At 57.9% G+C, this 14,595-nt stretch overlaps 1 protein-coding gene across 4 annotated transcripts in view; it reads left to right on the forward strand.

The window, feature by feature from the left end:
• The window catches only part of PTPN6 (protein tyrosine phosphatase non-receptor type 6), an 18,325-nt gene extending 4,635 nt beyond the window's left edge, over positions 1-13,690 (forward strand). Inside the window, exons 1-16 of one of the 4 annotated variants that reach the window (XM_017891789.1) lie at positions 1,790-3,238; positions 3,327-3,449; positions 3,712-3,906; positions 6,506-6,695; positions 6,851-6,967; positions 7,072-7,185; positions 7,361-7,457; positions 7,872-7,951; positions 8,148-8,297; positions 9,712-9,843; positions 9,977-10,131; positions 12,311-12,378; positions 12,471-12,622; positions 12,720-12,811; positions 13,181-13,320; positions 13,501-13,690. In XM_017891789.1, the coding sequence (XP_017747278.1) occupies positions 3,231-3,238; positions 3,327-3,449; positions 3,712-3,906; positions 6,506-6,695; positions 6,851-6,967; positions 7,072-7,185; positions 7,361-7,457; positions 7,872-7,951; positions 8,148-8,297; positions 9,712-9,843; positions 9,977-10,131; positions 12,311-12,378; positions 12,471-12,622; positions 12,720-12,811; positions 13,181-13,295 (1,788 nt within the window). In that variant the 5' untranslated portion in view covers positions 1,790-3,230 and the 3' untranslated portion in view covers positions 13,296-13,320; positions 13,501-13,690. Of the gene's footprint in view, positions 1-1,778; positions 3,239-3,326; positions 3,907-6,505; positions 6,696-6,850; positions 6,968-7,071; positions 7,186-7,360; positions 7,458-7,871; positions 7,952-8,147; positions 8,298-9,711; positions 9,844-9,976; positions 10,132-12,310; positions 12,379-12,470; positions 12,623-12,719; positions 12,812-13,180; positions 13,321-13,500 lie in introns of those variants that run through there. The other 3 variants (XM_017891788.1, XM_017891787.1, XM_017891786.1) reach the window with 3 other exon arrangements.
• Positions 13,691-14,595: the final 905 nt, after the last annotated feature.

A 14,595-nucleotide genomic window follows, 5' to 3' on the forward strand; every position in this document is an offset into this window, starting at 1 on the left:
CCCCGTCTCTACTAAAAAATACAAAAAAACTAGCCGGGCGAGGTGGCGGGTGCCTGTAGTCCCAGCTACCCGGGAGACTGAGGCAGGAGAAGGGCGTGAACCCGGGAGGCGGAGCTTGCAGTGAGCTGAGATCCCGCCACTGCACTCCAGCCTGGGCAACAGAGCGAGACTCCGTCTCAAAAAAAAAATAAAAGAAAACGGGGAAAATTATTCCTACATCACAGGGCTTCACATACATGAGATCATGTATGTGAAAGTGATCTGCAAATCCCACACCGCACCAAGGTAAGGGAGGTAGTTTTTCATTTTCCTGCCAAAGGATAGCAGAAACTGTACCTCTTGTCTGAGTTCTGCATCTTGGCTTGACACCCTTCAGAGAAATTCCTGCCTCTTCCATGGTTCAGGAAGAGGTGCCTAGTTAGTTTCTTCTGGGTACCTAGTTAGTTCCTTTCCACCAAGTGGGTTTAAGCCCTGGAAGGACAGTGTGCTGGGGCCAGGGTGCAGTGGGCGTTTGGTGCTGAACATGGACCTGAAACTGTGTGTGGTCAGAATTACGTTCCATGCGTGGGGATGTGCACCGCACCAGGTATGTGTGTAGGTGGACATGGATGATGAGGTGCATGTGCCGTGGCTGTGTGTGCATCCTTGCCTGTGTGTGACAAGCAGGCTGTGTGTGTAGGACCAGGAAGCTGTGCTTGTGGCCAGGTATGTGCCTATGGACTGACAAGTTTGTTTGTTAGACACTTGCTCAATGCCAGGCATCGCACTGGACTCTGAACACTGAGATGAGCGAGAGCACCAGCGAGTGTCCCGCACTGCAGCCAGCTTTGCTGTGTTCTTGCTCCTTGGCGTTGGGCATGGGGGTTCCGTGGAGTTCTGGGGCTCCAGGGTGGTGTCCAAGCTGAAGGGGTAGTCAAAGCTGGACCATGCAATAAACCCCCCAGGCAGATTCCCCAGGGCACCAGTGAGAGAAGAAAACCAGAAACAAATAGAACATAAAGGAAGAAGGAAAAGTGGAAAAGCCTTTTTTGGGGGAAAACATTGATGTTTGATGTTTCTAAAAATGATAAAGTAGTTATCATGGGAAAATTAGACTTGTTGGGCTTAAAACTTTATTTTTTTCTTTTTTTTTTTTTGAGGCGGAGTCTCGCTCGTGTCGCCCAGGCCTGGAGTGCAGTGGCCGGATCTCAGCTCACTGCAACGCTCCGCTCCCGGGTTCACGCCATTCTCCTGCCTCAGCCTCCCGAGTAGCTCCGGACTACAGGCGCCGCCACTCGCCCGGCTAGTTTTTTGTAATTTTTTAGTAGAAGACGGGATAGTTCACCGTTTAGCCAGATGGGTCTCGTCTCCTGACCTTGTGATCCGCCCATCTCGGCCTCCCAAAGTGCTGGGATTACAGGCTTGAGCCACCGCGCCCGGCCTATTTTTTTCTTATTTTAACTGAAGCAAACCGTGCATAATGTTCATAAACATTAAGTACACAACAACCTGACTTCACTTTTTTTTTTTTTTTTTTTGAGATAGAGTCTTACTCTGTCACCAGGCTGGAGTGCAGTGGTGTGATCTCGGCTCACTGCAACCTCCGTTTCCTGGGTTCAAGTGATTCTCCTGCCTCAGCCTCCTGAGTAGGTGGGATTACAGGCGCTCACCACCACGTCCAGCTAATTTTTTTGTATTTTTAGTAGAGAGGGGGTTTCGCCATGTTGGCCAGGATGGTGTCAATCTCCTGACCTCATGATCCGCCAGCCTCGGCCTCCCAAAGCGTTGGGATTACAGGCGTGAGCCACTGTGCCTGGCCGACTTCACGTTTATACACACCCACGCAAAAAGCATCCAGGTAGAGACAAAGAGCCTTCCCTGCACCCTAAAAGTTTCCCAGAAATTGTTCCCAGTTAGCATATTTATTTTTATAAAGGTAATGCATGCCCATCATATAACATTCAAAAAGGTATGTAGAGAACCAAGTGTCCCCCCAGCCCTGTCCTCCAGCCACCCAGTTTCCCTCCCTAGGGGAAGCCACCAATATGTGTTTCTTATGTATCCCCTGTTGAGCTGCTTTTCCTCGTTTTGGTTTGGCGGTGTTGGCATTTGTATTTGGAATTATAGGCAGGGAGCATCATATACCTTAGTGTTTAGGGCCTGTGAGATCAACCAGCCCTGAGAAAATCAGCCATGGCGAGGACCTTGGTCCCCAGCCCCCGGGAGATAGGCCCCCTGGTGGGAGTCCTGGGGCAGGGCAGAGGCCTAGGGACAAGAATCAGAAAGGACCCAAGTTTGACAGGGCTGCTCAGGGTCATGCTGTCCATCCCTCTGCCACAGTGGCATGGACAAACCGCATATGTTGGCTAGAGAAGTGCACCCTTCTCTCTTGCAAGCATTGGCAAGGTCTTAACTATCAGTCTCCCGCTCCCATGGCAGCCCCTTTGCACAAGGAGACTCTTAATCTCTGTTCTTTGAAGCCCTGAGGGCTGGTGTATAGGAGTTCAAAGCATTGGCTTTGGAACCGGCCTGTCTGGGTTTGAATCCTGGCACTGCAGCTGACTCACTGAGGGACTCAGGCAATGCCTTACCCTTCCTGAGCCTCAGGTTCCTTGTCTGTGAGATGATAAAGATAGCCCCTGTTTCATAGGGCTGTGGTGAGAAATCAATCAGACGAGGCATGTGGATGCCATTATAGCACAGCACCCGGCATCCAGCAGGACTCACTCGATGACAGCTGTCACCGCCATCATTGTCATTAGCGTGGGCCAGGGAGGGCTGTGTAAAAGCAGCTGGTGGAGGAGGAAGAGATGCTGTGTGACCGTCTCAGTTCACATGCATGAAGTATGATCTGGGCCTGGAGTGTGCAATGCACACGTGTGTCCTTACTGCATGTGTTGTCACATAGGTGCAATGCCATGCTCCTGAGCCTTTGATTGCAGACGTGTGGGAAGTGGGCCCCGTCCCCACCCCCAGTGCCACCGTGCTCTGCTTCTCTTCCCTTGCTCTGCTCTAAAACGAGAAGTGCAAGTGAGTTCCCCCAAGGGGTCGGCCGCGCCTCTTCCTGTCCCCGCCCTGCCAGCTGCCCCAGGCCAGTGGAGTGGCAGCCCCAGAACTGGGACCACCGGGGGTGGTGAAGCCGCCTGGCACTGGGAGCTGCATTTGAGGCTTAGTCCCTGAGTTCTCCGCCTGCCCAGACTAGCTGCACCTCCTCATTCCCTGCGCCCCCTTCCTCTCCGGAAGCCCCCAGGATGGTGAGGTAAGGGCCTGCCGCCCACAGTAGACAGGAGGCAAGGGTGCCTGGTGCCCACGGGACCCCTCCTCACTGCCCTGCCTGGGCCGCCCAGGTGGTTTCACCGAGACCTCAGTGGGCTGGATGCAGAGACCCTGCTCAAGGGCCGAGGTGTCCATGGTAGCTTCCTGGCTCGGCCCAGTCGCAAGAACCAGGGTGACTTCTCGCTCTCTGTCAGGTAGGTGGGCCCCCCCACCCCCGGCGTTTTCGCCACTATCTTGTGCCATCCAGGCCCAGAACCACTCATTCCTGGTTCCCCATGGCAGTGCCAACTCCCTGATCCCCACGCCCCGTCTGTGCCCTCGCCCCTCACCCCTGTCCTCCCCATCCCTGTCTGTGCCCACCCATGCCCATGTGTGCCCCCACCCAGGACCTCAGCCGATCCCTGCCCTCCTGCCTTACTCCTGCACCGACTGGCCTCACCGCCTGGTGCCCTGCAGGGTGGGGGATCAGGTGACCCATATTCGGATCCAGAACTCAGGGGACTTCTATGACCTGTATGGAGGGGAGAAGTTCGCGACGCTGACAGAGCTGGTGGAGTACTACACTCAGCAGCAGGGCGTCCTGCAGGACCGCGACGGCACCATCATCCACCTCAAGTACCCGCTGAACTGCTCCGATCCTACCAGTGAGAGGTGAGGCCTCTGTACCCCCGCCACTCGCAAGCAGGGGTGAGTCGGCTCCCGCCCTGAGCGGCCAGGGAGACAGGGAGCCTGGCACCCGGCACTGCCTGCCCTCCATCCCCTCCCCTCCCCGCACCGGCTGGGGCTCTCAGTGTCCCTCCTCCATGCTGTCCTGTGGCATGGAGTCTCAGAGCCTAACCTACCACCCTTTCCACCTAACCCCGAGGAAGCCAGAGAAAGCTGCCTTGCCCTACACCAGGGGCCCTGGCTGCCGCAGCCCAGGTCCCACTAGAGACAGGGAGGCCACTGCTGGTGGCCAGCGTATTGTGCCGGCCAGCTCTGTTGTTAGAAAGCTCTTCTTCCTCTGGAAGCAAGCCTGCCTTCCTCCGTCTGCCCCTCACCCCAGCGCATGTTAGGACAGTGAGGAGCTGACACTGGGGATGACGATGGGGATGAACGGTTGCCAGGACACTTGATATCTTGTCCCAGCCGCCCAGTGGGGATGGGTCTGTCCTGTGGGGTCAAATACAGAGATCACTGAAAGCAGGATGTGAAGTGTTCACCTGTGTAAAGGGTCTTGCACTATCCCGGGCACAGAATAATACTCCAGGCATTTCCTTCCTGTGCCCTCCTCGACTCCTCCTGTGGTCTTCCAAAGGCATGGATGGGGGGCTGGGGGGCTTTGAACACTCCTCAGGACACCATGGCTCCTTTCAGCCGCCGCCTCTCAATGCCAGGTCCTCTTAAAGGGCAGCGGAATAACGCTAGGGCTTTTCACACGGACCCCTGGGCCAAGCCGACCTGCCCTTGCCCTGCATTCGCGGATCGGTTGTTGAAATGATTGGGAAACTTGCTTCTGCCAGCTTGCAGCCTTTCTGAGATCCGGGCCTCCAAACTGCATCAATATTTTTGGTCAAGTCACTGATTGAAACTTAGAGCTGGATTCGGTCGCGGTACAGCCCTGTGGCCCACCTGGGAGGCCTCCTTTCCTTGATCTGCCTCCTTCAAGGCCTTCCTCCTCTGTGGGCCTCACATGGCTGGCTCCGTCTGCCCCCTGCCCTTCCTCTTCCCTACCGCAACACTCAGGGGGCTTTTGCCAGTGAGACCCTCTAAAGCTCATGTCCTCTGTTTCTCCTTGCCTCAAGCTAGGAGGAGGAGGACGGGCTGACCAGTGCCTAGAGTTGGAAGAGAGCAGCAGGGCCCCAGGAGGCCCCTGCAGAGGAGGCTGAGGCCTGGGTTCAAAGAGAAGAGAGAGAAGGAAGGGAGGGCAGTGCTGGGGCAGGAGGTTAAGACCAGGGAAGCCACACTGAAGGCCCTTTTGGGTGACCCATCCCAGGAGCCAGTGTCACCCCTGAACCTGGGAGTGTGTGAGAGACTTTCTCCCAGGTTCTGCTGTGTCCCCTGCCTTGTCTGTGGCGCCTCCTTCTCTGAGGGAATTTGCATCTGTCCCTCGGTGGCTCTGCGCTTCCTGTGGTCAGCCTGACATTTGCATGGAGACTTCCTCATCCTGGGGCCCAAGGGAAGGGGCTCAGCCACCTCCCTGCTGCCTGGGGTCCTAGCCTGTCCCCAAGTGGTGGGCTGAAGTGGCCTAATGGGGTATGGAGGCTCTGGGGGGTCTCTCGGCTGGAGTCACCTCTGGGCAGGGGTGAGATGGGTTGGGACAGACTGGTCCTCCCCTCCTTCCCCCCATCCCTGCGGTTGGAAAATTTGCCCGCCCTCCCCTTGTCCCTGGGCTGAGGAAACCTCACAACCCCACTTCTCACTCTCTCCCCAGAAGGAGTTTTGTGTTTTTTCCATCACGTGGTTTCCTGTGGGGCAGGGCATTGTGGGGCTACAGTTTCCTCCTGGGAAAGGGGTGTGCTTTGGGGAAAGGGCTTAGTTCTGCTTTCTGCCCCGACAGCCCCTTTGAATGCCTTTGAACCCTTTTGAACCCTGGGCTCCCCTTCAGTGACATCATCCAGGGCACCGCAGAGCCCCCTACACCACTCTTTCCCCAGTGGGGCCGTCCTCCCCGCCTCCCTGGGGGAGCGCACCCCATCGGCCTTCCTTGTGCCTTGTGTCTCTCTGTCCATCTCCCACCACTCCCTGTGGTGTGGCCTCAGTCTGTGTTTCTCTTTGCCTCTGGTCTCTGCCGGGGCACAGCCTGATCCTTCATGGACACTCTTCCTTAGTTTCTCTCTTCCAAATATTTTGAATATTGCCAGGCTTTCTGCCTTTCAGAGGTGGTCTCTGGGTTCAAAGCCTGGTCAGAATTCTGGAGGCTAGGATAGCTTGAGCCTGGGAGTTCAAGGCTGCAGAGAGCCATAACCGTGCCACTGCACTCCAGCCTGGGCAGCAGAGCTCTGGAGGCTTGCCTTGGAGTCCCTCAGGGGCCCTAGGCCAGTGAGGAACAGCTCAGCATCAGTTTCCTCATCTGTAAAATGGGGGTGATATTATACCCAGCCGTCAGCATGTTTGTGAGAGGCATCAATATGATGGTGGATTTGGAAGCATCTAGCCCAGTGCCTGGCACACAGTAGGTGCTCGATTTCCTGCCCTTCTCTGTGAATATCTCTGCTCAGCGCCTTCCGCTGTGGCCTGGTCTCACCTTCCCTGACGCTGCCTTCTGTAGGTGGTACCATGGCCACATGTCTGGAGGGCAGGCAGAGACGCTGCTGCAGGCCAAGGGCGAGCCCTGGACGTTTCTTGTGCGTGAGAGCCTCAGCCAGCCCGGAGATTTTGTGCTATCTGTGCTCAGTGACCAGCCCAAGGCTGGCCCAGGCTCCCCGCTCAGGGTCACCCACATCAAGGTCATGTGTGAGGTAAGGCAGCTGGGTGGTGGGGGAGCCTCTGCTGAGGCTCCTGTCTGTGACCGCAGTGTGGGCGGCAGGGAGGGTCTGCCTGGGCTTGAATTCAAGGCTGGGGCCCAGGGAGGGAGACTCGAGCCCTGTGAGTGGCCTTATTTGGCTCCCCCCAGGGTGGACGCTACACAGTGGGTGGTTCAGAGACCTTCGACAGCCTCACGGACCTGGTGGAGCACTTCAAGAAGACGGGAATTGAGGAGGCCTCAGGTGCCTTTGTCTACCTGCGGCAGGTCAGGCGTGGGCCCAGCTGCTTCCTCCCTTCCCCTGAGCCGTCCCCCAGGTGTGAGCTTCTGAGACCTCTGAGTCGCTGACTTCTCGCTCTCCCCTACCCCAGCCGTACTACGCCACGAGGGTGAATGCGGCTGACATTGAGAACCGAGTCTTGGAACTGAACAAGAAGAAGCAGTCCGAGGATACAGCCAAGGCTGGCTTCTGGGAGGAGTTTGAGGTGCATGGTGGGGAACCGGCAGGGCTGGGGCAGCTGAGGCGGTGGCGGCAGTGTGGGGCCCCAGGCGGACACCTTCCTCCCCTTGCCCACCTCTGCTCCTGACCCGACCCACGTGAGCTCCCCCGATGGATGCTGTCTCTGGGAGGTGATGCTCATTTCCTCACCCACATCTCAGAGTTTGCAGAAGCAGGAGGTGAAGAACTTGCACCAGCGTCTGGAAGGGCAGCGGCCAGAGAACAAGGGCAAGAACCGCTACAAGAACATTCTGCCCTGTGAGCACCCAGCCTGCCCCCTTCACCCAGGAGACCGCCCCGCCCCAGCCGCCGCCCCTGCCCCATTCACCCAGGAGACCGCCCCTGTCCCAGCCGCAGCCCCTATCTCACAGGTCTCCACCCTCCACTCCAGGAGGGGCCATCTCCCCACACCCCTTCTCCAAAAGGCATCTACTCCTCCCAGAAGTGCCTCCCCACCACCAGCAGGCAGGCTGCCCCTTGCTCCCAACCTCCTTCTTGTGAATCCCTCACTCCCTCCATACAGACGATCCCTCACCCCTGCTGCCCACAGTCCCCCGCAAGCCTCATGGCTTCTGAGACCAGAATGGCCTGTTAGCTCAGGAGGGTCTGACGCAGGTGTGGTGAGTCCCTGGCTGACCCAGGCCATCTCGCCTCCTTTCCACCCACTGCCAGTTGACCACAGCCGAGTGATCCTGCAGGGACGTGACAGTAACATCCCTGGGTCCGACTACATCAATGCCAACTACATCAAGGTCAGTGGTGTGGGTCATGTGGGAGGAGAGGCTGGGCCCTGGGAATTCCCTGTCTGGTGGGGGACCCTAGATCCAGAGACACCTGGGCAAAGCTGAAGCTGGCTTCTTGCATGGGTGAGGGGAGCAGTGGTTCAGGCCCTGTGCTGGGCTGAGGGGCTCACTGTTTTGGGGTGCATCTCTCCACGCTTGTGTCCAGAACCAGCTGCTAGGCCCTGATGAGAACACTAAGACCTACATCGCCAGCCAAGGCTGTCTAGAGGCCACGGTCAATGACTTCTGGCAGATGGCGTGGCAGGAGAACACCCGCGTCATCGTCATGACCACCCGAGAGGTGGAGAAAGGCCGGGTAGGGCACCCCGCCCCATCCCCACATCTGTGCCCCTTCCTTGTGGTCATACCATTAAGTCAAAGAACCGTCAGATGCCAGGGCAGAAAGGGATCTGGGGGGTGAGGGTCCAGCCCTTGTTGGGAAACTGAGGGCTAGTGACAAAGTCTCGACTACACAATGCAACCCCCAGATCCCTGCATGCATCCCTGGGCTCTTCTGAGTTCCAGACACAGGTTTTAGGCTGTCCTCCTTCCTCCTACACCTTCCCCACCTGTCTGCATCCAGGCCCCTCCTGTCCTCCCTGCCCCATAGATGTCTCTGGAGTCTGCCTCTTACTCTGTAGGCTCCCCCTACACAGCACCCTCTGTGCTGCCATTGAAGTGATGCCATCCGTGACAAACTGGGTCAAGTTCCTTCCTCTCTGAAATCTCTTCCATGGCTCCTGGTCACCTTTGGGATAAAGTCACACTTGAAGGCCTGGCATTCAAGGCCTGGTGGTTTCCCTCTGACTCCCATGCTTCTCTTGAAGGCTCACCGCTCCCAGCAGCCGCGGCTCTTTCGGGTTCCCAGCCTTTCTTTGCACAAGCTCATTTTCTTTCTTTCTTTTTTTTTTTTTTTGAGACGGAGTCTTGCTCTGTCGCCCGGGCTGGAGTGCAGTGGCCAGATCTCTGCTCACTGCAAGCTCTGCCGCCTCCCGGGTTTACGCCATTCTCCTGCCTCAGCCTCCCGAGTAGCTGGGACTACAGACGCCTGCCACCTCGCCTGGCTAATTTTTTTGTATTTTCAGTAGAGACGGGATTTCACCGTGTTCGCCAGGATGGTCTCGATCTCCTGACCTCGTGATCCACCCGCCTCAGCCTCCCAAAGTGCTGGGATTACAGGCGTGAGCCACCGCGCCCAGCCTGCACAAGCTCATTTTCTGCTAGGAAATGACTCTCTGTCCACACTGTCTCTGCCTGGCAGATGCCTCGTTTTTGAAGACACAGCTGAAGCGCTGCCTTCTCTGTGAATTCAGGTCTTGTTTTCTCCAGGACCTAGAGGGCGAGTTTCCTCATTCTCAGCCACGCTCCTCAGCGCGGTGTCTCCCCCGGTCACTTGTCTCTGTGAGCTCCTTCAGGCACAGGGGCACAGACTGGGTGTTAGTTGTGTCTGTGACTGCAGCCTGGTTTGCACGGCTTCAGGGACAACGCCTGCCCTGGCAACATTTGTTGAATGACAAATGGATGTACCGGTAAAGCGGCTGGCCAGGTCGCACCACCTGTTGGTGGCTGATCTGAGACGAGAGCCCAGGTCTCCTGCCTCTCTGCCAGCTCATCCATCCATCCAACAAACGTTTGGGCCGGTGCCAGGCACTCAGAACCTAGAGCAGGACCTGGGATGGGCCACAGCGCCCTGCTCTGTGCCTCATCCCCACCCGACCCTCCCTTTCTAGAACAAATGTGTCCCATACTGGCCCGAGGTGGGCACTCAGCGCGTTTATGGGCCCTACTCTGTGACCAACTGCGGGGAGCATGACACGACCGAATACAAACTCCGCACCTTACAGGTCTCCCCACTGGACAATGTGAGTGGCCCCCACTCCCTGCCCTGCTCCGGGAGTCCCTCCCTGGACTTGTTCTCCTCTCTGGTTGGGTAGGGCGAGACAGGTGGGGTGTTCCAAGGGAGCAGGGGGCACTGACCCTGTGTCCTCGGCTCAGGGGGACCTGATTCGGGAGATCTGGCATTACCAGTACCTGAGCTGGCCCGACCATGGGGTCCCCAGTGAGCCTGGGGGTGTCCTCAGCTTCCTGGACCAGATCAACCAGCGGCAGGAAAGTCTGCCTCATGCAGGGCCCATCATCGTACACTGCAGGTGAGGATGATAATCCTGATGGTAGTAGTGACCACTGAGAAGTAAATACTGCTAAGTGCCATGAGCGTTATAAGCAACATACGCGTTAACTCACGATTGGTGCCTTCCACTCACTCCCGGCTTCTTCTGGGTCCCCTCATGGCTCCAGACCCCTGGGTGGAATGTGGCTGGAACCAGCCCCACTTTGGCCCTCTGCCTGCGGGTGTCTTCCTCAGAGCCCTCCCCAGATGTGCCATCTCACCCAACGCTACCAAATACAGAAGAGGAACCTGGGACCCAATTGCTGGCCAGGCCCAAGCTAGGCAGGGCAAGGCCGGGCAGGCACCCACAGTAGGCCTGGGTCCTGGCTGCTCCGCTTTCTCTCCAGGTCTCACTCTGTTGGTTTCTTCTGGCCTCCCAGGAACATCCATGGGGCATGCGCTCCCCCTTCCTCCTCTTTTTCCATCGGTAGCCCCAGGGCTTTGGCTTCTTCCTGACTCCGCCCTCTCTCCCAGCTTCCCCAGGGGTGCCCCATCCTGGCCCCAGGGCTGTGTCGGGATGGGCGATGCCTTTTTGGGGGTGCACATAGCTCCTCTATCTACCCTCATGTTTGTGATCAGGAGACCCTGGTAAGGTGCAGAGGTGGGGGCCACAAGGAGGAGCAGGGGTCCCACAGATGAGCCCACTGAGCCGGCCTGGCCTGGGCAGATGAGAGGCAGCGGGTGCAGGGCCCCTCAGCTTACCAGCTGCGTGATCTTGGACAAATTACTTAACTTTTTTTTTTTTTTTTTTTTTTGAGACAGAGTCTAGCTCTGTCGTCCAGGCTGGAGTGCAGTGGCGCGATCTCCGCTCACTGCAAGCTCCGCCTCCTGGGTTTACGCCATTCTCCTGCCTCAGCCTCCCGAGTAGCTGGGACTACAGGCGCCCGCCATCTCGCCCGGCTAGTTTTTTGTATTTTTTAGTAGAGACGGAGTTTCACCGTGTAGACCAGGGGTTTCACCGTGTAGACCAGGATGGTCTCGATCTCCTGACCTCGTGATCCACCCGTCTCGGCCTCCCAGAGTGCTGGGATTACAGGCTTGAGCCACCGCGCCTGGCCAAATTACTTAACTTTTCTAACCCTCAGCTTCCTCCTCTGTAAAATCAGGACCTCAGGGTTGTAGTGAGAACTCAACGAGACCCTGTCGTTGCAGCTGGAATTCCGTCAGCCCTCAAACACGGGGCGCTGTTACTGGCTTAGTAACTCATGTCAGGCAGAGAATGGGGGAAATGGGAACCTGCCTTGCTCTGGTCCCTTCCCACTCCCGCCGTGGACCCCAGGCCTGCGACAGCCTCTGGCTTCCTCCTCTTCCCCCAGCAGCTCTTTGTCCTGGGACAAGTCGGCTGAATCTAGAGGTGCCCCTGACGGGCTGTCTCGGGGACCCGGCTCTGTCCTCTGCTCTCTCAGAGACAGGCCCATCCCCGAGAGCTACCCTCCTGCTCACCCGCCACACACACATCACACACTTCTTGGAAGCCCCGTGGCCTTTATTTAGACATTACAGGAAGGAAGTGGGTGTGGGGGGTTATTTTTGACAATCTGGGTTTGAAATTAGACAGTGCGACTCAGGGCATCAGCCTGATGGACCCAGCCGAGGGTGGGCCTGGGGTCTCCCTGGCGTCTGTTTGCCCAGGGGTGGGAAAGGAGAGAAACTTCCTACTGCATGCTCCTCTGAGTGTCCTGCCCCGGTGCGCCTGCACCCTGCTGCCTCAGAGCTGTCCTTTTCCTGATGTCAGGGTTTGAAGAAAAAAGGGAAGTGAACCGCGCTGAGAGATGCTCCAGAACTCCTGCAGGGAGAGGCGGGGAGGGCTCAGGGTACCTGGGAGCCGACAGGATAGTGGTGGGATTTGGGGGTCCCAGGTCTTCCGGGGTGGGGGCAGCCACTCACCAGGAGTGAGGAGTTGGCGCTAGGAGTGGAGGAGGGAAGGACAGTGGCAGCCAGGGAGCCGGCGTCAGCACCACAGAGCCAGAAGTGGAGCATGCCCATGCAGAGCTGGGCAAACCTCTGTCGTCACTTGCCCGGTGACCCTGGGCACATTCCCTCCCATCACTGGAGGCTCAGGCTGCTCCTGTGGTGCCTGGGGCTGGAGCTGAGCACTGGGTACCCCCCTTCCCGGGAGGGCTTGACTGGCCTCTGACGGTACCCCCGTCTTTCCCCAGCGCCGGCATTGGCCGCACGGGCACCATCATTGTCATCGACATGCTCATGGAGAACATCTCCACCAAGGGTGAGGGGCACCTGGGGGCTTGGGGGCGGGGGTGAGCAGACCCTCGGTGTCTGCCTATGCCTGGACCTGAGGTTTGACTGCCCTCCACCCAGGCCTGGACTGTGACATTGACATCCAGAAGACCATCCAGATGGTGCGGGCGCAGCGCTCGGGCATGGTGCAGACAGAGGCGCAGTACAAGTTCATCTACGTGGCCATTGCCCAGTTCATTGAAACCACCAAGAAGAAGCTGGAGGTCCTACAGGTGCGTGCAGAGCAGGGCCTGGGGGGGCTGCAGTGCGGGACAGGTGCCACCTGGCCCTGCTGGGATCACCACCCTCCCACCGTCCCTCTGCCCATAGTCGCAGAAGGGCCAGGAGTCGGAGTACGGGAACATCACCTACCCCCCAGCCATGAAGAACGCCCATGCCAAGGCCTCCCGCACCTCGTCCAAGTGAGTGGCCCTGACTGCCACCGCCCGGCATCCACCCCTTTGTCCTGCCCAACCCAATCCTCACTTTCTGGAGAGGACAAGTGTCGCAGCTGGGGGGGCCTGGCTTCAAGTTCAGGCTTGGGTCTCACCCCTTCTATTCATAAGCATTTCCCGAGTGCCCGCCACGTGTGGGCCTCTGCTAGGTACCAGCCGTGCACTCCTGTATGAGATGTAGCTTCCGTCCTCTAGAAGCTTGGAGTCTAGTGCGGGGACAGTGGCTGGGTCGCCTGTGAGATGGGGTGGCCAGAGGGGGCTGCCAGTGCCGAGTCCCCCGCCCTGTCTCCTGACCTGCACCCACTACCTGTACTTGCCCCCCTGCACCCGCTGCAGACACAAGGAGGATGTGTATGAGAACCTGCACAGTAAGAACAAGAGGGAGGAGAAAGTGAAGAAGCAGCGGTCAGCAGACAAGGAGAAGAGCAAGGGTTCCCTCAAGAGGAAGTGAGCGGCGCTGTCCTCAGGTGGCCATGGTACAGCTCTTCTGCCTGGGTGTCCTCCCGGCCCTGCCCCGTGTCCTTGGCTCCACTGCCTTCCCTGGGTGGATGGGGTGGCCGTAGCCTCACTCTGTGCTTCCCAGTTGCCCCAGACCTTCTTGTTCCCCCTCCAGGTTCCAGCTACCCTCTCACTCCCTCACTCCCTTCTCTTGGCAGCCTCAGCCCTGAACCTGCGGAAGCCTTCCACGGTGGACAGACTCACAACCTGAATCTAGGAGCGCCCCATTCTATTGTAATTTAAATGGCTGCATCCCCCCACCTCTCCCTGACCCTGTATATAGCCCAGCCAGGCCCCAGGCAGGGCCAACCCTTCTCCTCTTGTAAATAAAGCCCTGGGATCACTGTGTGGCCTCTGAACGCTTTGCTTGCCCAGTGAGTGGGCGGCCAGAGGGCAGGATGGGTAACCGTGCGTGCCTTCGAGTGAAAGCTCCGCCTTCCGTCAGACGGACGTGGGTCGGGGCTCCGCCTCACACGTGGGAGGGTGACCGTGGGCGAAGCTCCCCAGTCTCCTTCTTTAAAATGGAGGGCGATCATAACAAGGTGATTATGAAAAGCACCGAGATGGCGGCCGACGATAAGACGGGCACAGTGACTCACCACAAGCTCGCCATGTGCCCAGGGACTAAAAGGCTACACACGATAGTTCAGTCTAGGCACTTTTATCATTCTCATTTTACAGTGGAGGAAACTGAGGCACAGAAAGACTAAGTAACTTGGTCACTTGCCCAAGGTCACAGGGTTATGGAATAGTGAAGCTGGGATTTGAACCCAGGCCGTCTGACCCCAGAGTCCACACTCCTTACCCTGGAGTTGCAGCTGGGGCCACCCTCAGGGGGGTCTGATCACACTCCCCTGATGCCGACTTCCAGATCTGAACTAAGAAGAGTAGTTAACAGCCGGAAGCGCAAACCCGAGGCCAGCCCTGCTGCGTCCCCTCTGGCGGGAACAGGGACTGGCTCCTCAGTGCACCCAGGCGCGCCCAGCTCCTCCCCTCACCCAGGCTACTGCCGCCCTTATCCTTTTGGGCAGAGTTTGAAGAGCTGGCTGGCTTGAAGACTGCTCTGTTTTTTGGTCCCCTTTCCTTCCCCCATGTCAGGATTGGCGTTTCTTCTTTATTTGAAACACTGGTCTCCTGGGGAGGAAAGCCGGTGGGAGTCATCCCTCAGGAAGGGCTGGCGCCCACTCCTGGAAAGGCTGAGACGACACAGGTTCCAAAGCCCAGAGGCTGAGCGTGCATTATTCAGCAAATCC

Source organism: Rhinopithecus bieti, unplaced genomic scaffold, assembly GCF_001698545.2.
Source record: "Rhinopithecus bieti isolate Rb0 unplaced genomic scaffold, ASM169854v2 scaffold_21022, whole genome shotgun sequence".
NCBI lineage: Eukaryota > Metazoa > Chordata > Mammalia > Primates > Cercopithecidae > Rhinopithecus > Rhinopithecus bieti.